This window comes from Mastigoproctus giganteus, chromosome 2 (assembly GCF_048544385.1).
Source record: "Mastigoproctus giganteus isolate SK-2022 chromosome 2, ASM4854438v1, whole genome shotgun sequence".
NCBI lineage: Eukaryota > Metazoa > Arthropoda > Arachnida > Uropygi > Thelyphonidae > Mastigoproctus > Mastigoproctus giganteus.
This window is the reverse complement of record NC_143576.1, coordinates 212,927,564-212,954,652: the sequence shown is the minus strand read 5'-3', so window position 1 is coordinate 212,954,652 and position 27,089 is coordinate 212,927,564. Positions and strand designations below refer to the sequence as shown.

Genomic DNA, 27,089 nt, shown 5'->3' with positions numbered 1-27,089 from the left:
ATAAATAATCATAATGAAATACTTACGTATTTTATTACGACTATTACGTAATAAAATATTGCTAATGCTTTTGCTTCTATCATAAGCAAACTTGTTTTTTGTTTGATTTTCTATCCAAACAGATGACAGCCGTTCCATCTCTTCCAATTCTTTGTGTCTTAACCTAATGGATTTTAATTAAACTTTGAGTTGTTCCTGCTGTGAAAGTTGTTTTTATTTTCTCTGCATTCTTTGTAATTCTCGGCGTTGCCTCATTTAGGTCTGTAGCATGTACAATATCACATGGTCTTTCATTTCGCTCAAAGCATTTCACAATTTCATATTTTTTCTCTATCGACAGAGGCGGACTGGCCATAAGCCTTACCGGGGAAACTCCGGTGGGCCAGAGGCCGGTGTGATTTTGGCCATAAACCATAGTATGAGGCCACTATAAATTTTCCCGGGTAAGAATTTTTGACCCAGTCCGCCTCTGTTTATCGATATTGCTTTTCTTTTTCTCTCTGAATCTGCAGTGTCTTCACCAGGACGCTTCCTTTTCACACCTTTTAAGTATTTTACTCATTTTTAGGGAATAAAGCACAATTACAAAATGAGGAAGCATGCTTGATACACATAAACAAAGCTGTGCATGTGTAGCAACTGAATAAACAACATCGTAAAGGCAGAGATTAACACCTCACATTTTACTAAAGCACATTTCTAGGGGTTACTACCATAAAACAATAAAAACAATTTCCAGTTGCGTTTCTGCTAGTGGAATCTGTTATAAACTGGTAGTAAACTAGATCTAATTGCATTTGCAATTATACCAATAGCTGGAATTGTGTTGGTTTTTATGTTATTATGGTGAAATGTGTTTCCCCTTCACTGACATAAAAAACAAATACATATTGAGAATCTTCTCTTCGTTCCTATCATGTTGCGTTCGGTTGGGGTGATTCTGTGTTCGACTGCCATTTCTTGTAAACACCAAGGTGAATCATGCATAAGCGAATTTGGTTCGTGTTATATAAGATATCATTCCTCTATTTATAAATCATGTATGATCGAATTCGTGTAGTGTAAACACGTGTTATACAAGGACTGATTGTACTTGCATTCTTGTGAGACCTTGTACTATAGAAAATCATGCAAAAAAAATAACAGGACTTATGAAAAAAAATAGGGTTGGGAAGATCACCAAAAATATTACTCAAAATCAAAAGAAATTTAGTAGTTAGCCCAACAGAAAGGATAGTAGAGTTTAAACAGATGTTAAATACATATTTAATAATGAAATAATACAGTAAATTTAACACTTACCTTGAAAAAAATTTAAGGATAATTTGCTGGGGAAGGAGGAAAGTTTTAAGGTTTCTGAGTTATGAAAACAGGTGCAGTGGGTCGTCAAGACATGGGTGGCTGTGGTTCATTGTTGTGAGATTTGTTTTTTTTTGGGGGGGGTAACTTAAAAAGATGTATACTTTATGCTGTATTGACTTTTTTCTCTCTGTACAGCTGATCTACAAGTTGTTGTAAATCAGCTGTACAGAGGCCTTCAACAATGGAACTCAAGCAGCTCTTCAACATCCTTACTCTCCACTTCTTCAAATCCAACTTGCTTTGCAAGAGCAACACAATGTTCCTTGATTCTTGGGAGCTCCTCTGATGGTTTTACACCTTTAAAATAATGAATAAAATCTGGGAGAAGCTTCCACCAAAGTGCATGCAAGCAGTCCTCACTGACATTGCCACAGGCCTCCACAATGATGTCAATAGCATTCTTGATTTAAAGCTCTTCCAAAATTCAAGAACACTTTCCTTATTATCCCAACCACATCTCAGTAGTTGCAATCAACTTCTTAAATGCATGCCTTAAATAATAGCTTTAAAAGCTTTAAAGCTATTATTTAAGCTCATACAAACCAGCTACTACTAACATTAAAGAAAGGCATATCTGCAGGATTTTCAGTTTTTTCATAAGGTCTTCATTAATTGATAAAGCTTCCTCTTTTATTGTGAGAAAGCTTGTCCCAAAGCTTTAAAAGCCGTTCTATTGCCATTTTTGGTGCATGGGCTGAAAGAGAGGAGGTAGAAATAGAGAAATAGTAGAAATGTTTTCAGAAAGTTCAGCAATGGTGCGAGTGTGGCTTGGCACATTATCCCAGGGGTTCACATCTGGTGAGTATGGGCTTGGCATACCCAGGGTCCTGAGCTGGATATCATCATTTTTCTCTTTCTTGGTGATTCCCTTCTATCTATTTTTCTCTCTCTCTCTCTCTCTCTCTCTCTCTCTCTCTCTCTCGGTAACTGGGGAATTTTTTTTTTTTTGGCTGGTGCAGCATAAGCCTCAGGCTTCCTTGCACCATATAGCTAATAATAATAATAATGAAGAGAATCTTGAAATCCAATTTTTTTCTTGCAATAATTTTTAAAAACACTTATCTAACCTCTATTTTGTTTGACCTCAAGTAGACAGATAGGGCAGACTTATGGTATCCTTTCAAGGCTCATGTGTTAGCAGAGAGGGAAAAACCATCACAAGCTTTAAGTCTCCACTAACATTGGCACCAAATATCATACTCATATGATCCTTTGTAGCTTTAAAGGCTGGAGCTGGTGCTTCATTCTTAGAAATGTAGGTTTTTGATGGTATTCCCTTCCAGTACAAACCTGTTTCATCAAAATCGAAAATTTGATCTAAGGTGTAGCCTTCTCTCTCAATCAATTTTTTCACTATGGGGAGAAATGAAGACTTTGCAGCTTCTGCATCTGCACTGGCAGCTTTGCTAGATAACTTTAAATCATGGAGAGCACAGCAGCTCATACAAACCAGCTGCTACTAACATTAAAGAAAGGCATATCTGCAGGATTTTCAGTTTTTTCATAAGGTCTTCATTAATTGATAAAGCTTCCTCTTTTATTGTGAGAAAGCTTGTCCCAAATCACTTTTTTGTTTGATCTTCTATCCAAACGGTCTGGTTCCTCTAACTTATTTTATTTTATTTTTTTTATTTATTTTTTAATGTTAGTAGTTGACGCATTGGCTTCTGTGGTCATAATGCACCTCCCAAAGTTTTTGCATTTTACTCTGATCCAAGCCCTAGACGGGATTCGAACCCACTATCTTTGGGTTGCCAAGCAGGCACTTTACCCACCTGGCTAGCCCGATCAGCTACTGAATTTGTAGCTCATTGATTATATCCATAGTGTTAGATAGGAAATATCTAGCCAGTCCATCCACCAGGTTAGTGAGAGATAACTGGAGCTGAAGGTATGTTCCTGCTGGATGTCTAGTGAATCCCTTAGGATAGTCAGTGTCAGAAGTATCAATCTTTTCAATTAATAGGTGGCTAAGGTTTCTCAGGATTACCAGGTATTTCCAAGAACTGCATTTAGGCTGAAACTCCATTTTGAGATGGATTTCCAGCCTAAAATCCTTGGAAAGGAGTTGCTCGCAAGATGAAGGGCTTACATGCTATCCTGTTCATTCATCTTTGAAGCAAGTATTCCATTCCTAGGAAAAAAATATGTTCACTGAAGTAGCAGAGAACCAAATGTTAGATGTGAACAGAGGTAAGGCTGAGAAGGTAGAGTGTGGAAGTGCATTTAGGCTGGAATAAAGATTATTCCAGTGTAAGTTTCAGAATTTTACTTAGAAGTCAAATTCTAAATTTTTTTTTTTTTTTTTTTTTTATTTGAAAACTCATACACATACTGATTATGATAGAAAAAACTGGGTTTTTTTTGATAAAACCCATAGTTTGGATTAGTAACTTTTAAAAATAGGAAGGACTTCACACCACCCATTATATATCACTTATGCACACAGAAAAATTTATTTAAAATAAAAACATTAAAAACTTACTTTACACGCCATTCTATGAGGACATAATTTACCAAATCCTAGAGGTGGGGATATCTTCCTTAAAAGTGTAACAACATCGAGATGCTTTATTCGTCCCCTAAAATTAAAACAAGTATTAAGCCAAAAGGAATGCAATTCTAGTTCTCTTAATTAATCACTATTAACACTTCATTAAGTTAGTTCATTGACCAGAGAAGAAAAATCAGACTTTATCATAACTACTGTTGTAACTCAATGATACTCAATTTTTAATATAAATGGGTCCCTTTCAACATCTGAACAATGCTAGGGATCCATCCACATAATTAGAAATGAAATTTCTTAAACCCTCTATTTCTTATTGTAATTTGAATAAATTTGACTGTAGCTTTTACATGGTAGATTCCATAGGGACCTATGGACTATATTTTGAAAACTACTAAGCCAAATAATCGCCTGAATTTTTAATTCATAAGATATACCTTATATCAGTGTGGGAGTAAAAACTCAGCTGAAGGAAAAATATACATATAAATCAAGAAATAAACTATTCAAAGTAGAGGCATATGATGCAAGAAAGCAAGTTTATAAAGCATCAGGTAAATAAAAAAAAAAAAAACCCTTCCCATTTCACACATCCATTCGCTCCAAATGTTTGTCTAGTTCTGCCTTTAATTTATTTTAAGCTGTCAACTTATACAACAACAGATGGAAGTTTGTTTCAGCAATCAACCACCTGCTGGCTAAAGGCAAATTTCCACACACCTATCCTACGACTGTTTTTTCTCAATTTGAATTTATGTTCTCTCAGGTGATTAATCTGGGAAAGAGGAAGAATCCCATCAGCATTAAGCTTGCTCAAACCATTCAAGGCCTTATACATTTCAATCAGATCACCTTGCAGGTGCCTAGTCTACACTTTATACACTATAATAAATAATTTTAATAAACAAGCATCACATTGCAAATCCTTTTACCAGGCTTGCATGTATGAGTCAGAATAAGGATTACAAATTTGCATTTCCCAACTCCTGACATCATGTTGTAAGACGCATCTCTAATCCAGTGTCTAGCATTCCCATAGCTCTCATTCCCTGGCAGCCCCCACCATTGTCCATTAATCCCTACTTAATTTTATTGTTGAAAAGTCCATTCCATAATTTTCTCCCTTTGTTTCTGCTTAAAGCTGCCTGGCTAAATTTCTTAGTCTAACTTGTTTTATTATTTTTTTTCCTTTAATGAATACATATTCATTAATGCTCAACAGTAGAACCTAACACTGATTCAGGTTAGTGGTAGAGGTCGCTGACTGAATCTGGCCAGACGCACAGTTCTTATGCTTCTCGGATTATAGTGTTAATTAGTTATTCAAAGTGATTAAAGTGGACTTATTTTGTGTTCAGAAAATACTATTCGTCAAGATCTATCAGTAGATCTTTTGAGTCAAGATCGGCAAAGGTAATGAGACGTTATGACTGTTTCAACATTTTGACTTGTAGCGTGTGATTACTATGTACAACGGCACACAGCATGGTGACGCTATATAGGTCCGGCCGTTATTCAACATAGATGGGTTTTTTTTAAATTATTTTTTTTTATTAAGGAGTTTGTAACTTTATTGTCTATTTAGATGTTTGACATTATGTAGATTGAAGTTGCTTCATTACGATTTAGTTATATTTAATTTTTAGAAAGATTGTATATGTCATTAATAAAATAGGTACTCATGAAGATTTCGTTGAAATAATTACATACATTGGCGGCGGCCATAACTTCTTCCCCAACCACTAAAATCCAAGGGCGCTGTTTCCGTTGTTTTGGTCACGTGACCATCAGCAACACCTCTCATTGGTCGGACCACTCTATGAGCAATATGTTGTCAGAAGATTTTGTACACACCTGTCAGGCCTGTCTGAAAAAGATAAAACATGTAATAATCTGCAATGGCAACTGTGGCCTATGCGGAAATTGCTCAGGATGGTCACTGATTTCTAAAATGACAAAGGTAGCTAAAGAGCATTATGTTTGTGCCCAATGCCAGTGTAAAGCTGCCCCAAGGACCGCCATAGAAGCTAACATGCTGCCAGAGCAGATCGTTGAGTCTTTGGGGTCTTCATTCTGCTCTGTCAGCACAAATACAAATGCTAACACCATACATTCACTAGATGGATCTATAACAGAACAAATTCATTCACTGCACCTAAACCTGGAGGCGATAATGGCAGAACAGAGCAATCAAATCACTACCATTGTCAGAGGAGAAATCATAGAAGTATGGTCACGAATGGAGCATGTTCTGGTAAATCTTCATGTAGAACATGAGAGAACCAAGGCTAAGCTAGAAGCTTACCCTGAAGGAAGGGGAAAAGAAATACCACAGTGCCCCCTATCCTACGCCCAAGCACTGAGGACAACTCCAGATACAACGGCAAAGACAACTCCAGATACATGATGGACAGTCCTTAAAAAGACTGTCCATCAACAAAGAAAACATTACTCAGCACGCCACATCTGGTCATAATAAAGCCAGTGGAAAACTCGACTATAGACAGTAGCAAAGCAGTAAAAACTACCGTTGTCCAGAAACTGGCCAAGGACTTTAAAACCACAAGAATAAAGTCCATCCGAAAAACAAGAAATGTTGGAGTAATCATTGAAACAACAACCAAGCAAGAGGCTCACTCTATCATCACCAATCCAACAGTCAGCACCCTAGGTCTCACAGCAGAAATCCCTAAAAAGAGAGGCCCATCCATACGTATATTTTATGTGGGCAAGGATATCACTCCAGAGAACATCACAGATAAACACTTCAACAGAAACTTCCAAGAATTAATTGACATAAGTAATACCAAGGAACACATCAAACCAAAATATCACACTAGCTCCAAGTCTCCCCAGCTATACACAATTGGGTGGTGGAGCTTTCTCCAGAGGCATGGACCATCCTAAAACTACAGGATAGAGTCTTTATGGGTTGGAGCAGTCACCGCTTCAAGGAGCACGTGCCTGTTCCAAAGTGCTTCCGATGCTGCTGTTTTGGGCACACCACCCACACATGCATGCATGCAAACCATGTCTACCTGTGGGCACTGGGCCTAAAAAGGGCATGACTATAATTCTTGCCCAAACAGATCCACAGATGCAGTTTGTGCAAACCTCAAAGCAGCAAAGCTTGATGCAGCACATTCTCTCAGGGACAGTAAGTGCCCTGTTTATCTAAAAGCTAGAAGGAACTAACAAATAAAGACCAATTATGGCAGCATGCCCTAAATCATTCAACAGCAATATCATAAAGTTTATCTAACTAAAGCCCAGCAAGCCCATGCAGTAAGTGCCCAGATTAGAATCAGAGCCGAAGAGGAAAATGTTGATATATTAATTCTACAGGAGCCATATACCCATTCAAAGCTAGTCAGAGGATACCCCCTGACTTTCAAAATCATACATACAGATGAAGACACACCCTGGGCTGCCATAGCTGTCCATAGCTCTAACATCATGGTTACAAGGATTTCCTCCCTATGCACTGCATGGGCAGCATGTGCTCATGAAATTTGCCCATTGGGAGCCTTCTACCTCATCTCCCTCTACTGCAGACCTGTCCAAGATATCACTCCAACAATAATTTATCTACGTACAGTCCTTGCTACACTTCCCAACAGCAAGATTATCCTTGGGGCAGATGTAAATTTCCGCTCTCCTACCTGGTACAGACTGACCACTGATCCCTCTGGGTGCCACAATGGGCAACTTCTTGAAGATTTCCTGGCCACTTCTCCCTTCCTGGTTCTGAACAAGCCCAATAACCTGCCTACCTATTCCAGCACTCTGTGGGAATCCATAATAGATATCTCCATAGCCACACGATCCATTTCCAGCAAAATTTCTGGGTGGCAGGTCAATGAGGCCTGGACCACCCAGCTCACAGAGCTATTACATTTTAACCCACAAGATCCATTGATCCAACTCCACCACCTCACTTCAATATTAGTCGCTATGCCATTAACAAGGCCAATTGGGAAATCTTTTGCTCCACGCTGCAGACCATGATCCAGGACCACAACTCTTCTGATATTCCAGCACTGGACCCTGACCAACATCAAAAGCTCACAACAGAAATCATCATCCAGGCCTGCAATCAATCAATTAGAAAGAAAAGACCAATGCCTAATGCCATCCCATGGTGGTCCCCAGAGCTGGAGCACCTTTGCCGAATTGTACACTCCAAAAAAAAAGCCTTTCAGAGAGTTCGTATCTCTTGGCCCCCAAAGGAGGTCAACACCCTCCGTGAAGAATATCGAAGAGTCAGAAACGACTACACCTCCCTTATAAGGCAGCGTAAAAGATCATCTTGAGAATGACTCGTGAAAACGACTGGCAATACTGAACCCTGGGGGGTGATGTACCGCATCACCACCAACAAGCTCCCCAGGGGCAAAGTTATCCAATCCACTCTCACACCACAGGGCACTATGACTACATCGTGGGAGCAATCTATGGCCAATATTCTGAACACACTTTTTGGCACAGATACTGATCCTCTGACAGTACAACAGCAAGAAATATGCCAGGCAAACAACACCTACTTCAACAATGCTGTAGAAGACCAATTTACAACCGATGAACTGCAGCAGGCTCTTACCAAAACGAAGGAGAGGAAATGTCCCAGACCAGACCTCATTGAACCCGAAGTCCTTAAAAAGACTGCCCAAATCAACATCCAGTTTCTACTCGACCTCTTCAATAAGTGCTTGTCCATGGATCTTTCCCAGAAGAATGGAAAAACGCCAATGTAAAACTGATCATAAAAAAATCCGTCTAAACCGCTCAAACAACCAGAGGAATATCGACCCAGTGTCCTTTTATCCATGGTCAGTAAAATGTTTGAACGTCTACTCCTAGTATGGCTACAAGACCATCACACCAAAGCTGGGCTCCAGTCCAAATTCCAGTTTGGATTTCGACTGGGGCATTGCACAGAAGATGCACTGCAGAGGATCATCTCTGCAGTCTCAACTTCTACCTTCAAATACTACCTACTAATAGCAATAAATTTCGCAGGAGCCTTCGACAGGCTCTGGTAGGCAAGTATCCTTCGCAGACTTAGGCAAGCAAATATTCAATTAAATTTATACAAATGATTGAAAACTACTTATCAAATAGGAAAATTACAATCTCCTCAACATACCGAAAAAACACCAGGTCTATCCACAGAGGTTGCCCCCAGGGTTCAGTCCTTGGTCCTTTTCTGTGGAACATTGTCCTGGATGAGCTCCTTAGACTGGACCTAGGTCCTGTAGCTATATGAGCCTTTGCTGATGATGTGACCATCTCGATTGAGGCTGACAGAAGAGCTTCTCTGGAAGCCAGAGGAAACCAGTCACTTCAAATTCTTCAGAACTGGGCAGCCCTACACAAACTAAGACTCTCACCCCAAAAGACACAAGCCATTCTCCTGAAGGGATCACACTGCAGCCTACTAGAAACCCCACTATCAATCTTCAAGGCCAAACCATCAAGCTAGTTTCTACGTTAAAACTACTGGGAATAGTACTGACCCTAAGCTCACTTTCTCTCCACATCTTGTACACCTCCACGCGAAAGTGAGAAACTACACTGCTCTCGTTGCACGGGTGAGTCATCATGATTGGGGATTGAACCGACGCACCCTTAAGGTTCTGTACAAATCAATCTTCCTTCCCTTCATAACGTTTGAATCAGGGGTCTGGTTTCGCAGGGCAATTCTTTACAACAACAAACGTAAACTGGGAACCATCCAGTGCACCATCCTTCTTACTATTACAAGGGCATGCTGTACAGTTAGCAATCCAGCTCTTCAGGTTCTTGCGGGCATCCTTCCGCTTGATCTGGGGGTTATTCGAAGGGGCCTCCACTACTGTCTATCCAAGGGTATACCAGCAACTATCCTTGGACACTCCATCAATAACCTGAATGAAATCAGGCAGGAAAAGAAACAAATTGCCATCCTACTACTTCACACTTTGCAGGACAGATGGACTGCTACCGACAAGGGTCCAATCACCAAGAAATTTATACCTTATGTGAATGCCGTATTTCCCAAATCTCCAAATTGATTTTCTCCTGGTCTTTATACCACCTACCTCATTACTGGACACGGATCAATAAACCATAAACTAACATCCATAGGAATCATTGGCAACCCATACTGTGCATGTAGTAGTAGTAGTAATAGTAGTAGTGGCATGTGATGCAAGAAAGCAAATGTATGAGCTTATGCAGCATCAGCCAAAAAAAATCACACCATTCCCTCCGAATGCCTGTCCAGTTCCTCCTTAAATTTATTCAACCTATCAACTTCCACAACGACAGATGGAAGTTTGTTCCAGCAATTAACCACCCGCTGGCTAAAGACAAATTTCTGCATATCTAATCTACATCTGTCTTTTCTTAATTTGAATTTATGCCCCCTTAGATTCGTAATCTGAACAAGTGAAAGGATCCCATCAGAATTCAGCGTGCTGAACCCATTCAAGGCCTTATACACCTCAATCAGATCACCGCGCAGGTGCCTAGTCTCCAGCCACTGCAATTTGCAGAAATTAAGCCTCTCTTGATAAGAGGATCCCTTCATTCCCCCTCACCAATCTTGTTGCCCTTCTCTGTACACGCTCAAGTAAATCTACATCCTTCCTAAAATGAGGCCTCCAGACCTGTACGCAATACTCAAGGCGTGGCCTGACCATTGCCTTATACAGAGGGATAATCACCTCCTTTTCCCTGCTAGCAAAATTCCTATATATCATTGACAAAACCCCATGACCTGCCTTGGCAGCCTGTCTGCATTGCTCAGAAAACTTCATATCTGCCTGCATAATTACTCCCAGGTCTTTTTCATTTCTACCACCTTAAGTGTAGTACCACACAGTTGGTACGTTTCTCTGGGGTTACTTCTACCCATATGCAGTACTTTGCATTTGTCAAGGTTAAACTTCAGTTGCCACTTCTTAGCCCATCTGCCCAAATTATCTAGATCCTGTTGCAGTAGCACACTGCCATTATTGTCATTAACAACCCTGCCAACCTTTGTATCATCTGCAAACTTTGACACTAAGCCTGATATACCTTCATCAATATCATTGATAAATATACAAAACAACAGTGGACCCAACACCGAACCCTGTGGGACTCCACTAATAACATTAGTCCAAGAAGAGCAGCACCCATTGATTACCACCCTCTGTCTTCTTGCACTTAACCATCCTTTTATCCATTGTAGCAACTTACCCTTAATACCATTCTGCTCCAATTTGTACAATAGTCTTCCATACGCATTTCAAAAGCTTTCCTGAAATCCAAATATATGATATCAAAATTATTTTTTGCATCCAGTTCCTTTGTAACCACATCATAATATCCTATCAAATTTGTCAGACAAGACTTTCCCTTAACAAACCCATGCTGTGTCTGAATTATTGCTGCAGTCTTGTCTAGATGATCCTGCAATGCATCTTTAACCAGCGACTCCATTATTTACCCAGAACAGAAGTTAAACTAACTGGTCTGTAATTACTCGTGTCACCCTTTGATCCCCCTTTGTGAATTGGGGATACATTTGCACATCTCCAGTCCGTGGGAACCTCCCCTGAGTCCAAGGACGCTCTCATAATTATGGCTAAGGGTTTGCTTAGTTGCTTTGCCGCCTCCTTTAATATAACTGGATAGATCCCATCCACCATAGGTGCTTTTCTTACGTTTAACTTCAACAGTTTCTCTTCCACTTTGCTCTCAGTTATTACAAAATCATTAAGTATCCTACTACAATTTGATAACCTTCTGCCATTTTCAAACCTTAATAATTCCTCACGTGTGAAAGTAGATGCAAAATACTCATTCAGTTTGTTTGCTATCTGAGCAGGATTATCAACAGTCGAACCATCGATGTCAAGTGGACCAATCAGATTCATCCCCTTCCTTTTAGAGTTTACATAAGTAAAGAAATCCTTTACTTAATGTGGTGAAATAGAAGACTGAAACCATCTAGTATATGCCTGTCAACACTATCAGGAACTCTGCAGCATCCTGTTTACTCGTATACAAGATAACCCTCAAGGAAATGAACACTTATTCATCACAGAAGAAAACTACTACGAGTTTACCAAGTTTGCACAAGCCCTCTTCAAAAGACGGAGCACCTTATTGCCAACACAAAATAGGAACAACCCAAACATCTGATTCTTACCTAACTGGCCAACTGATCTTAACCTGGATAGGATCAACTGGCGTAAGGGACACCTGATTCCTCAGTGTCAACTCACGCAGCTCTCTTGCTGTGTCTTATTCATCGTCCTTCCTGGGTTCCCATTTTAAATGATGGCGCTTATTGCTCCATTGATAACCTGGAGGATGCCTTCGCCTACATCCTCCATATTTCTACTTATACCCTCCTTTCTTGCGTACACTCTGTACTTCCCCAACTAACTTTTATTTATTTATTTTTTTGTCTCCGTCCAGGAAGCTCTGGCGACCCTGGCAGAGACAAGCCAGAGAATAATGGGCAGACTGGCTACCTCCTAGTGGTGTGTGCGGGTAACGTGGAGTCCCACCAGGGACCCTGCGGCCAAATGCCAGGACACACAACAGAACCTAATGCAATATGTCATATACAACACACAACACTTTTCTGGCATTTACAGTAGTATTGCATTCCTTCACAGCGAACATATGGCGCAGATGTGGGAAACCACAGGTGGCACTTGACCCTAATACTATGCACACTATGATTCAGGTTAGTTTTTGTATTTTTTACTGAAGACAAGGATTGATGTTGATTGCATCAATATTTAAGTTTTTAGTTTCTCTTTTGGTGTCCTGATCCAGGGATTTTTCTTCTATAAGGATATCCAAGCAACAGACCACATGCTTATAACCAATGTATAATGTAAGTACAGCTCAAAAATGAACATAAAATCATGCAGTACATAAAGATTTAATACTTTTCACTTATGAACCTTTAGCAATCTTCAATTTGAAGATGGAAAAGGTGTTAAAAATATATAAAAGGTCCTTGGGAGCTTTTATAATTTTTTGCTTGCTAAATGAAGGCTAAATTAGAACATAGTATAAACTGTGGACCCGATATAATGTGGCTCAATATAACACAGAATCACTTACGACACAGTCTAAGGTTGGACCCCAATTCCATCACCCAGCCACCCTTTTATGTTTTAGATTTGATTGACTTGCAATTTTTTCCAGTGCACTTGCCAGATTGGCGAGCATTTATAGTTGCTGATTTTTTACAAGCTTCAGGCAGTGATTAGCACAATTGCTATCTGTAAATATGATGTCCTAGGAATGTACTTTATGATGCCACTTTTCATTTCTTTTGTTATTTCAGCTGTTTCATTGCTTTGTTTGCCTTTGTATTAGACAAATACAGCTGTTTTCTTTCTTTTTTTTTTTTTTTTTATAAAAACCCCAAACACGAGAGGTATTAGAACTTATAGTACTTAGTACCGTGCTTGGGTTGGAGGTTGAGAAGATGAGAGAAGATATTTGTTGACATTAGACTTGAACTTCTGTAGACTGCAATTTTCAGGAAATATGTATGATATGTATGTATCCAGAAAACGGCACTTGAATGAATAAATGAGGAAGATGAAAATTTGGTTCTGTAAATTTGAAGTTGGACAGTAAATCGATGTTGACTGGTGGTGGCACGTGTTTGGACTGTTTTTGAAAGGAGAGAGAGCAGGAATTATAGAAGCCAATTCAGAAGAACAGTGACCATGGAAGTATCTGTAGAAAAGGCATGCAGAAGAAACAATACATCTAGGAAACAGTGAGTGGAGAGACTCTGCTAGAGACAAGTCATTAATTAACCTAACTGCCCTCTTCTGAATGGAATCTAGAGACCTGAGAGAGGTTTTTGGGGCACCGCACCAGATGTGGGAACAATATCCCATGGTAGGGCCGATTTGCGATTTGTACAGAGTCAACAGCTGTTTGAAAGAAAAGTAACGCCGAGAGTGAAAGAGAAAACCAAATTTTGTAGATGCAGAGGAAGCAATATTTGTAATGTGCTTGTGCCAAGTGAGATTAGAAGTCAGGGTAATCCCCAAAAGAGATATATCATTTTGCCTAGAAATCGGAGTGTCACCAAAGATAAGCATAGGAGCAAAAGAAGCCTTTTTGCGAGATATAAGACAAGACTGAGTTTTAGAAGGATTGAAATCAACTAAGTTGTCTTTGCCCCACTGGACAACTACCTGGAGATCGGCATTTAAGGAATTGGTAGCGGATATTCGAGAAGTTGAGGCTGATTGAGCAGGGAACGGTTTCTCAAACTGGAAAGTAATGTGCTATCATCGGCAAAACTGTCGATAGGATTTCCAGTCAATGGAAAAAGGTCATTATTATACAAGAGGAAAAGAGTGGAGGAAAGAACTGAACCTTGGGGGACACCAGCATTAGTGGAGAAGTTAGAAGACAGAGAGCCATCTACCATCACCTTTAGTGAGCGATCAGAGAGAAAAACTGGATAACCAATTACAAAAAACAGTTGGCAAACCATAAGATGGAAGCTTGTTTAGAAGACCTTTATGCCAAACATGATAGAAAGCCTTTGAGATGTCAAGAGCAACTGCTTGTGTTTCACCAAACTCTTCCATTCAATTTGTCCATAAATGGGTAACATAAGCCAAAATATCACCAGTGGATTGACACTGACGGAATCCATACTGGCGATCATAGATCAGACCGAAGGTTTCTAGGTAGTTTTAAGAGTTGGCAGTTGATTGATTTCTCCATTACTTTAAAAATGGTAGAAGTAATTGCAATGGGACGATAATTAGATGGGAGGGATTTGTCATCCTTTTTTAGGAACTGGCTTTTTAGGAAATTTGCTCATATCCTTCTAAGTACACTCACTTTGACCATGTACTTAGAAGGATATGAGAAAATTTCCAAGCAGAAGGAAAAATACCTTTAGAATAAGAAAGTGAATAAAGGCAGCAAAGAACAGGAGTAAGTTCAGGAACACAGGTTTTGAGAACAAGTTGAGAAATACCACCAGGATATGGAGCTTTCTTAGCATCAAGATTCATCAAAATCCTGACATCCTTTTGATGGAAGGCAACAGGAGGCATTGAATGGATGGAGTATGTTGGGAATGGTTGGAATGGTGTTGGGAAACGTGTTTTACCAAAAATGGGATGCTAGCAGGTCAGCTTTATCCTTGACTGAAGTGACAGCAGAACCATCTCATTTTGACAGAATTGGGAGCAAAGATGGGCAAAAGTTGCGGCCAATAGCTTTGGCATGAGACCAGAATGCTCGGCTACCATTAGGGCAGGAAGCAAGTTTTCTACTCTTAGCCTGTTCAACATCTAGTTTTGACTGATTAATAACTGCTTTACAATTGTTGCAAGCTTTGGTGTAGGCAGAAAATGAAACTGAAGAATGGGAAACAAGCCAATTAAGATATGCATCATTCTTCTCTTGAACAGCCTTAGCACATTTATTGGAAAACCAAGGGTTAGATAAAGGACGAGATTTTAAAGTGGAGTATGGAATAAAGGATTCCATTCCTACAAAAATAATTTCACTAACACAATCTGAGCAAATGTTGACATCAGAGGTTTTGAAACAGTAATCCGACCAAGGAAAAGAAGAAAAGAAATCCCGTAGGTCATCCCATTTTGCATTCTCGTAATGCCAAACAATACAAGGTTGGGAATAGCCATGAGATAAAGACTCCATTGGAGAAGAGACAATCACCAAGTTGTGATCTGAGGTGCCTAAAGGACCACTCACTTCGACCGTGTACTTAGGATTGTTTGTGAGAAAAAGATCAAGCATGTTGGCTGTATGGTTAGGATTGTCCAGTATTCTTGTAGGTAAATGAACAAACTGTGCAAGGTCATTAGTAATTGCAAAAGCCTCAGCATCTCGACCAGCTGGGTCGGTGTGACTAGAAAACGGAAGCCAGCTGGAGTTGTGAACATTAAAATCACCAAGGAAAATTCTCACTGTTAGTAAAGTTTGACAGGAGAAAGTAAAGTTGCAAAGAGAGAAAGTCAAACAGCTCCAAGTGATTAGTGGAGTTGGCAGAACAGTAGAGACAACAGATGAATTTGACACAATGAGGTAGAGAGATTTTAAGCCAGAGAAGAGTGAGTTAGTTAGTTAGTTATTTTGGTTTTTAGGAGCATTAGCAACTAAGACCATATTGCTCCGGGAATATGCAGTGGTCATTCCTTGACCTTTCTGCATCCTCCATATTTGGTGGTGATGGGCTCGAACCCCGGTCTAATCAAGAAGCATGTGCTACACACTGCTGCTCCTTCCCACCTGGCTACGGAGGCGCCCGCCAGAGAAGATCAAAAAGAGGAGATTCCAAATTACAAAATCTCTGACAGGGAATATCGGAACGGACATACGCACAAGTACCACCTTTGAAGGGAAAGGAATCATACAGCAAATAATTTGGGCAACTGAGATGAGCAGTAGTTGAATCAACCGATAACTGAGATTAGAACTGAGACCACATATATTTGTGAAATGGACTAGGAAGTGTTTGGGAGGTTTAGATCTTTTTGCAGATAAACTTACTCTATTCGTTTGACAATTCATGGCATATTCAATAGTAAGAAAAAGTGTGTGGGGGGAGGGGGGGCATCCTATATGAAGTAATGGAATTTTTGGATATGGCGTACACATGGTAAGAATATACCCAGATTCTTGACATAACGTAGCCCTGATAATGCTCCCCCCCCTATACACACTACTCGGACTCCCTCCAGTCACTACCTGGCAGAGTAGAGGTAGCAAGATTATACACTAGCTGATCCGGAAGCCTCCTAAAGAGTTACCAATAGGTTCGGTCCAGTGTACTAACTAGCAGCCGGCCTGCATACAGCTTTAGAGCTGTGCCTAATTTTTGGATATGGCATACACATGGTAAGAATATACCCAGATCCTTGACATAACGTGGCCTTGACAATGCCCCCCAAACTAAATCTTATAAACAGGATTAACATAAATAAATTAATTAATTAATTAATCAATGCAAACCAAATTACAAAATAAGTTAAAATGTACTGAAGAACCAGGGGTAGTCATGAGCATATAAACTAAGAAGGAAAGCATGGGACAGAATAAACATAAAAATCAAAAAGAGCAGGATGCAGAACAAAAAATGTGACGGACTGTGATACATCCATATCAAAAGTAATTTTATTATAAAGCCAAACAAAGTAACATTGTCAAATTAACAAACTAATACTACAATTAGAGGAAACATTCAAAGTAGTACTGTTCTGCTACCCAACTAACAAAATATTCAAAATAAAATAAATTCATTAAAATAAGAAAAAGACAATGCAACTGCAACATTTGCCCTCACCAGTGCAAATACACAAATCCATGCCCACGGAGAGCACCTTCACATCCATCAAAGTATTAGTGCCACTTTCATAATAAAATGGAAATGAATTAAATAAAGACCCCTTGAAGAAGTGGCACTTGCAAGTCTGCTACATTTATATAATGCACTTTATTTTCATTACAAAACTAACCGTTGAATTTATTTTGTGATAATTAGTATTTCTTTTTCCATAATAATCTTGGAGAAGACAAAAAATCTAAACAAGCATTATTTGTCACAGCAAATGTCAAAATATGAGTAGGTACAAGTAAACAGGAAATGCATCAGTAGATTTACAGTGTGCAACATAACTATGTGATTAACATATTGTTTATTAACTACATTATTTTAATCCTAGTTATTCTTTTATCCCCTTTAGTTAAAATTTGTCAATAAGAAACTTGTAGACCTAGGCACAATGAAACTACCAAAAAAAAAAAAAAAAAAACTCACTTTAGCAATGTTCCATTAAAAAAAAAAAAAAATCAAGTCCAGTCAATTATAATTTTATGCACAAAAACTAAGTAGTTCTGCCCACGTTTGCAAGCTTCTCATTTACATATTTTTATTGTTATCATATCCACACAGAAGAATAAAGGAAACAGAAAAATTGGGGGGAGGAGAAGATGACAAAGGAACAAGCTTAATAAATAATCATTCCCATTAAGTTCATATAGTTTAACATAATATTAAATGCAGCATGAAAATACAGAGTAATAAATTTTTATTTACTCACAAAAATATATCTTTCTTTTCCATTATTCAATACAAAGACTCCATGAAGATTTATTAAATTCTGTGCTGAAAGTCATTTATAATCAATGACTTTAAAAACTTCTTTTTTTTTCCTGTGCAATACTGTAGCAGCTTCAGAAATAAATTCAACTTGCTTCTCCACCTATGTCCTGAATGTATAAATGAGCACATTTTATGTTCTACAGTCAGACTTTCTATTTATGAGATTGTGGTCAGTAGTTATTTTTTAATTACATAAAAGAACTTTTAATCATTTAGCTGTAAATATCAGCTGTTTGTTGGGGTTTTTTTTTTTTTTTTTTTTAGGAGCATTAGCAACTAAGGCCATATTGCTCCAGGGATATGCGGTGGTCATTCCCTGACCTTTCCACATCGTCCGTATTTGGTGGTCATAGGCTCAAAACCCGGTCTAAAAATATCAGCTAGGTACATTAAATATTCAACTGGCTATCTAACAAAGTGTAAAAATTTATCGAATTAGTATTCTTATGTTTACACTTACTTGGCATCTGGATCGTATTCCGACCACAGACGAACAAATTCATCCAAATGATGCGGTCCAAGAATAGACCAATCACGTGTCAGATAATCAAAATTATCCATAATGACAGCAACAAATAAGTTGATAATCTGGGTAAAGGAAGAGACATGGTGAAATTTCTCAGAAGTATAATACACACAGAGTTAAAAAAATCAATTAGAATTAACAGTTATCACAAAATATCAAAGAAGTTATTTGATAGGAAAAAAATGCTGACACTAAAAAGTAAAATTATTTTATAATATTATTGGCTCATTGAGGTTACAAGCAAAATAACATGGGAAATTGGTTTCATACAATTGGACCACATATCCATAAGACAGTTGGGCTTAAATATGCAATATCAAAAAATCTTCCACCTGGATCGTAACCACAGTGGCCCTTTGCTTGCCTTGCCCACTATAGATGAGTAAAGTGTGTTTGGCTATCAAGGTAATCAAATTTTTTGTCATTAATTTACAGTTTTGCTGTTTAATTTCAGTTAGTGGATGTTACACTGCATATTTTCATTTTAGTTTGGCTTGTTGATTAGGCAGAGGATCTAATTTGAATTTTAACTTTCAATTTGTTTCCTTGTTATTTGGTAACCATATTTAATAAGTTTTCTGTTGGCATGTCTGCCTTGATCATTCACATTGGGGCATCCATGGTCAGCAAACCATGACAGAAAGACAGAAATGTGAGCACATGGGAATTTCTATGGGGGCTGATGCCTTGTGAAAAAGTGGTCACTGTGGTTCTACTAAACTTTTTTTTTGTATATATATTTTCTTTGGTGGGTGAGTACATTTTCCCACTGTGTGGTGTGTAAAGTCTCTTAGCCAGCAGCTGCACTATAATTCAAGCTGCAGATTGTGCTGCTATGCTTTCCTGGGTGATTGTAGGCTTATTTATTTATTTCAGAAATTTTTCTAATTATTATATTTTTAATTTTTGCTTGTATGCAGTTGGCACTTTGCCGGCATTGCTTGTTGCAGTTTGCAACTATCTCTGGTGGTACAATATTGTTTTAATTTCATAAAAAAGAGTTAAAGAAAGACTACTTTATTTTCTAGGCTATAACATATGATTAGCCTTGTGTAATTCAGACATTCAAGGTTTAAATGAATTAAAAAAAATTCAGGAGAAACATATTTATAGTTGAGCATACTAGATAATTACAAAAGGTACTGTGATCACTAATACTGCTTGGCACTCAGAACCAATATTTTTTGAGTGAGTCAGTAATATATCTATTTACCTAATACACAGAACGATACGCACCATGAACGGCACCTCCATAGCCAGGTGGGAAGGAGCAGCAGTGCATAGCACATGCTTCTTGATTAGACCGGGGTTTGAGCCCGTCACTACCAAATACGGAGGATGCGGAAAGGTCAGGGAATGACCACCGCATATCCCGGAGCAATATGGCCTTAGTTGCTAATGCTCCTAAAAAACCAAATAACAAACAAACAAGCACCATGAACCTCCTTCCCTCCCTCCCTCCCACCCAACAATTTCACATGTATCAGTTCACTACAAGCAGTCATTCGTTTATATATAGTTTCTGGTCATTTCCTTTAGGATAGGCACTTATCCTCCATGGCAGTTGAGTGGATATAATATTTTGCTACTTGTCAATAATTTGGAAAGGTCTTTGTTCAATTCCTGTCTATGATTAGAGGAATTTCTAAAGGCTTTTTTGGCTAAGGCTAATTTAATTTAGCCAACCTTAGGTTTAGGTGGAAGTGCTTCCTCCCATGAGGTATTTCAAGTTTTTGCAGCATATACAAATAAGCTTGAGAAAACACCAAGGTATACAAAGCTTTCAAGTTTTGTATAGCTTTTTTGATGGTTTATTCTGAAATAAACCATCAAAACTTGAAATAATGTGCTTCAGATAGGCAAATCCATTTTAACCCAACAGTAGGTATGTTATTCATCATGAGCAGTCAATTAAATTTAAACATTAAAATAACTATTAACCTTTTCAGCAGTGAAAGCTGTGAATTTTCATAGTGAAAAGTTCTGTGGAGTGAATTATTTTATGGAATTTTTAAATCTTATGATTGAATTTAAATCTGTTTAAATAAATGATTTAAAATACTAAAATGCATTAAGGGCTTATGCCTCAGGCTGCAAGAGAATTAGACTACATACAAGTTAGTGCAAATGCATAATATTAGTACACAGCTAAACTCTGAATTAGAAGTTTTTTGCAAAGGTGGCATCGTGTAAGTTATATCTCATATTGTGAATACCTTCACAAAGAATTGCCATGATATTGCACTACTTCAAATAAGTAACGCTTCACCAAAAGGAGAAGACTGTTGTTACTTATTCTCAGTGGATACCACCACCACCCAGACGGCACAGTTTCAGAGCTATCTGGCCCTTCTTTGGTGGGTGGGTGGGTAGGTACTCTGGTAATGTAATGATGGCAAAACAGTTATGAAGTATAATCTCTCATATTGTGAAGTTATACTTCATAACTGTTTTGCCATCATTACATCACTAGGGTACCTACCGACCCACCGAAGAAGGGCCAAATAGCCCTGAAAAGGTGCCATCTGGGTGGTAGTATCCACTGAGAATAAGTAACAACAGTCTTCTCCTTTTGGTGAAGCGTTACTTATTCGAAGTAGGGCAATATCATGGCAACTCTTTGTGAATGTATTCACAATATGTGATATAACTTAAACGATGCCACCTTTGGAAAAATTTGCTAATTCAGAGTTTTGCTGTGTACTAATATGATGTATTTGCACTAACTTTTATGTATGATTTAAAATATTAATGTTTGTATTTTGGCTTTATTACCAAACATTAGGGCAAAATTATTTTAAAAAACCAAATTACATTTTTTATTTGAAAATAAAAAAAAATTGTAAAAAATTCATAAAAAATTTTAAATAAAACTCATCATTATTCTTTTGATGCAATAATATTCTTCACATTTCCTTATATTATGTCACTTTATTCAATTTTATCAAATTATGGATAAATTCAATGAAAACTGTTCAATTTTTGCCTTTTGTAAGACCAAATTAGACTGATGGAGTCAATATTCTTCTACTTTCAAAGCAATTTTCATGTTGTCATCTATTACAGACTGTATACAATTATATGAAAACACAGATAAGTGATGGCAGCATGTCCTGGAAAAATTAGGACAATTTTTATGTTAACAGATGCGTTTTTTGAAAGTTACAAAATGTAGATCAAGACATGCACTCCTCAAAACACATGTAAAAGGTAGATCTACTTATGTACTACAGAAGTATCTGTAGTACATAAGTACTACAAAAAGTATTAAATTATGTCAGCAAGAATATTAATGACCCCAAAGTATTCATAAATTCTGATCTGCACAACTGATTATTTTTTAGTTGGAAAAGTGCAACAATGAAAATTTCCATGTTGATGTATAAAATGTGTGGCCCATGTGCCTATACAGAGTGATTCAGGAGGGATAGTAAACATATTGGGAGGTTATAGTATCGATTATTCTGAGTAAAAAAGTTCACATAAACAAGCGTCCAATTCTCAATGGATACAGAGATACAGCTGTTTGAAACTGGTGCACACAGCTCCCTGAATCAGATGTGACCAAGAAGCAGTTATAACCAGACACTGTTTGGTGTTAGAATTCTTGTTAAGAATGCTGCACATCTTCACACATGCTGAATATGCCGATATGGTGTTTATTCTATGGATTTTGTGGTGGAAGTGCCACTGCTGCTTGTAGAGAATACTGTCGACAATTTCCTAACAGCAGAATACTGGATTCAGGAGTGTTTACTACTGTTTACACCAAACTGTGTGAGACTGGTACAGTTCCCAGCACTCACATTTCTTCTGAATGTGCAAATGAACAAAATGTGAATGAAATAGAACACATTCTTCAGTCAGTAGAATGTAGTCCTACTATTAGCACATGAAGAATTTCTACATGTGTCGGTGTTCACAGACAAGAGTATGGTGAAAATAATGGAACACAGCTTGTATCCATTTCACATACAGCAGATACAACACCTTCAACCAGGAGACAATGGTCCAGTGATTGGAATTTTGTCAGTGTGTAAATGCTAATCGCTGATTAATTCCATTAATACTGTTCAGCGATGAAGCTACTTTCACAAGTGACAGTATCAACAATACCCGTAACTCTCATAGGTGGTCAGACGAAAATCCACATGCCACTGTAGAAAAAAATTTTCAACATTGTTTCTCTGCAAACATATGGTGCGGTATCATCGACAATCAGTTGATTCGTGTTGTGTTACAAAATCGTCTTACAGGGCCCATTTACCTAGAATTTCTGCAAAACAAACTTCCACTACTATTGGAGGATGTTGCCTTGGCTACAAGGATTGGTATGTACTTTCAGCATGACAGAGCTCCTGCACATTATACCTGTCTGGTGATACAATATCTAAATTGAACTTTCCCTGAACGATGGATTCACATACACAAGTGTCCAATTCTCAATGGATACAGAGATACAGCTATTTGAAACTGGTGCGCACAGCTCCCTGAGTCAGATGTGACCAAGAAGCAGTTATAACCTGACGCTGTTTGGTGTTAGAAGTCATGATGGGCTGTGGTGGTCCCGTTCATTGGCCACCAAGGTCTCCAAGACCTCACTCTGTTAGATTTTTTTTTGTGGGACTGGATGAAAAGCACAGTAGTATACAAAGAAATGTTGAATACAAGAGATGAATTGCTCGCTCAATTTTGGATACTGCTGCCCTCTAAAAGGAACACCAAGACGACCTCAGAAGAACAACACATCATATTGTGGTTGGTGATGTGATTTTTGAACATTTATTGTGAACTATAAAAAAACTGTCAATTATTTATCTTTTGTATCATTCAAAAAGTCAATAAATAAAAAAAATAAGTCATTCATTGTTCTTTAATACCTCTCATAATGGCTTTGTGTGTGTCAGTTTCAAGTATCTCCGTATCTGTTGAGAATTCTGCAAACTTATATGAATTGCTTGCTCACAAATTGCTTATATGAATTGCTCACTAGCAAAATACTTGCTACTATAAGCTCCCAAAATATTTACTATTCCTCCTGAATCACCCTGTATATACTTTTCCTCATAGAGTTTCAATTTCAGCTTAGATTTATTTTGTTCTGCAATGCTGAGTACTACCAAAAAAAAAGCGGATATTTATAAAAAAATAATAATAACAGCCTTCCCACATCACTTGTCTATCTACTCTAATAAATTATCTAACTGTACCCTAAGTTTACTCAAACTATCCATTTTCATAACACCAGATGGAAGTTTGTTCCAACAATCAACTACCCTCTGCATGAAAACAAATTTCTACACATCTTTCCGGCAACCATTCTTCCTCAATTTAAATTTATGCCCTCTCACTGGTGTTCTCTTAGCAAGAGTGAGAACGGTATCAACATTTAACTTACTCAATCCATTTAAAGCTTCAAACAATCTCAATGGATACTGCAAATTGCAGCATCCATTGAGATGTTTGAAGATTAGTGAGGGGGAATAAAAGGACACTCTTTCTTGGTAAGAGTGTCCATTTATTCCCCTAACTAATCTTGTTACCCTTCTCTGTGCCAATTCCAACAGATCCATATCCTTCCTAAAATGAGGCTTCCAGATGATGTCACTTAACGATGAACTTATACGGTGGAATAATTACCTTCTTGGTTCTCTTGTCAAATTTCTATATTAATGAAAGGAACCACCTTGAACTGTCCTAGTAGCCCATCTGCACTGCACAGAGAACTTCATATCTGACTGCACAATTTATCCCTCTAGGTCTTTTTCATTCTCCACCATTCCTGAGTGTGGTAACATATGGTGTGTTAATCTGAGATTACTGCTACTCATGTTCCTCGCACTGGTCAACTTCAATTGCCACTTCTCAGCCCATCTGCCTAATTTTTCTAGAGCGTATGGCAGCATAACTTAATTACGGTAATTAATCACCCTGCCAACATTTGTATCATCCACAATATAGCCTGATAAGCCTTCATCAATAGCATTAATAAATTTTAACAACAATGAGCCCAGTAGTGAACCCTACAAACGAATTCCACTAATAACATTAGTCCAAGAAGGGTAGTAGCTGTTAATAACTGCTATTTCTTATTAGCATTAGTAGAGGCATACGATGCAAGAAAACAAGCTTATGCAGCATCAACCAAGGGGGAAAAAAACGCTCCAATTTCACCCCTCCTTAAATTTATTTAGGCTATCAACTTCCCCAACAAAAGATGGAAGTCTGTTCCACCAATCAACTACCCGCTGACTAAAGGCAAACTTCCGCACATCCATCCTACAACTGTCTTTCCTCAATTTGAATTTATGCCCTCTCAGGTGATTACTCTTGCACACTGTCTACACTGCTCAGAAAACTTCATATCTGCCTGCACAGTTACCCCAGGTCCTTTTCATTCTCTACCACTGTCAGTGTAGTACCACACAGTTGATATGTTACTCTGGGGTTACTGCTTCCCATATGTAGTACTTTACATTTGTCAATGTTAAATTTCATTTGCCACCTCTCGGCCCATCTGCTCAACTTTTCTAGATCCTGTTGCAGCAGCGTACTGTTTAGTGTCATTAACAACCCTGCCAACCTTCGTATTGTCTGCAAACTTGGACATTAAGCCTGATATACATATCATTTATAAAATATGTATGTATTTTATAAATGTGTAAAAAGTATGTATGTATGCAGAAAGTATACAAGAACTGCTGAGAAAACTGTCATTTGTTGAAATTGTGCAAATTAATATTTAAATTTGTATATCATCATCCATATCATTTATAAAAACAGAAAACAACAATGGACCCAACACTGGACCCTGAGGGACTCCACTAATAACATTAGTCCACGAAGAGCAGTGTCCATTGATTACCACTCTCTGTCTTCTCCCACTCAACCACCCCTTTATCTATAGCAGCAATTTGCCTCCAATGCCACACTGCTCCAATTTGTTCAGCAGTCTTCCATGTGCAACAGTATCAAAAACCTTTCTAAGATCCAAGTATATAATATCAAAGTTATTCCCTGCATCCAGTTCTTTTGTGACTGCATCATAGTATCCAATCAAGTTGGTCAGGCAAGACTTCCCCTTAACAAAACCATGCTGTGTCTGAGCTATAACTGAAGTCTTGTCTAAATGATCCTGCAGTGCTTCTTTAACCAGTGCCTCCATTAATTTTCCTGGAACAGAAGTTAAGCTCACAGGTCTATAATTACTTGTGTCAGCCTTTGATCCTCCTTTGTGAACTGGGGTCACATTTGCACATTTCCAGTCTATGGGTACCTCCCCTGAGTCCAAGGAAGCTCTCATAATTATGGCTAAGGGTTTGCTTACTTGCTTTTCTGCCTCCTTTAATATAACTGGATGGATCCCATCCACTCCAGGTACCTTTCTTATGTTTATCTTCAACAAGTTTTCCTCCACTTTCCTCTTAGTTATTACAAAATCATCTAGCTCACTGCCAGAGTTTAATTCACCTCTGGCATTCCCCTTCCTGAATAATTCCTCATGTGTGAATGTAGGTGCAAAATACTCATTTAGTTTGTTAGCCACCTGAGCAGGATCATCAACAGTTGAACCATCAATATGCAGTGGACCAATCTGATTCATCCCTTTCCTTCTAGAGTTTACATAGGTTAACTCTAGAAGGAAATCTCACTTAACCATCTCAGTTAATCATCTCACTCAACCATCCCTTTATATCCCTAACTCTGCACTTTTCCAATTTCTATAGCAGTTTTTCATGCATAACAGTATCCCAGGGGCTCACATGTGATGGGTATGGGCTTGGTATACCCAGAATCCTGAGATGGATATCATCGTTCTTCCTCTTTCTTGGTGATTACATTGTACTTTTGACTCTCTCTCTCTCTCTCTCTCTCTCTCTCTCTCTCTCTCTCTCTCTCTCTCTCTCTCTCTCTCTCTCAGGGTAATTTGGGAAATTTTTTTTTTGGCTGGTGCAGCATAAGCCTCAGGTTTCCTTGCACCATATAGCTAATAATAATCACAGCTTTTCTGAAGTATAAATATATGAAGTCAAATTATTATTTGCATCTTATTCCTTCGTTAATTCATCACAGTATCCAGTCAAATTGATCAGACAAGATCACCCCATAACAAATCTATGCTGTGACTGCAGTTATATCTCCATTTTTATCAAGATGGTTCTGCATTAATTCTTTAACACTAGAACCATCGGCTAGCAAAATACCTGAAATTGCTGTTGCCAGTCATTTTGACCACTGTGCATAAAATAGACTAAGTTGTATTTTCAACATTTTAAAATAAACATTTATATAAACTGGCAACAGTATATTGTGTTGTGCTTATAGTAATATGCATAAAAGTAGTAATTCTGATAGCAAAAATTTGAACCCAAAACTTTTTTTATCTATGAAATAAACTGAAGTTTAAAAATAATTTGCACAATTTCAAAAAATGACAGTTTTCTCAACAGTTCTTGTATACTTTCTGCATACATACATACTTTTTACACACAGTGCATGTTATTTCCATAATTTTGTTTATCTAACCT

At 38.1% G+C, this 27,089-nt stretch overlaps 1 protein-coding gene across 1 annotated transcript in view; it reads right to left on the bottom strand.

The window, feature by feature from the left end:
- LOC150090042 (muscle calcium channel subunit alpha-1-like) overlaps positions 1 to 27,089 on the bottom strand; it is a 1,145,904-nt gene that overhangs the window by 188,947 nt on the left and 929,868 nt on the right. Inside the window, exons 36-37 of the mRNA XM_090389719.1 lie at positions 18,496 to 18,623; positions 3,848 to 3,944 (exon numbers count right to left, since the gene is read on the bottom strand). Of these exons, the coding sequence (XP_090245845.1) occupies positions 3,848 to 3,944; positions 18,496 to 18,623 (225 nt within the window). The remainder of the gene's footprint in view (positions 1 to 3,847; positions 3,945 to 18,495; positions 18,624 to 27,089) is intronic.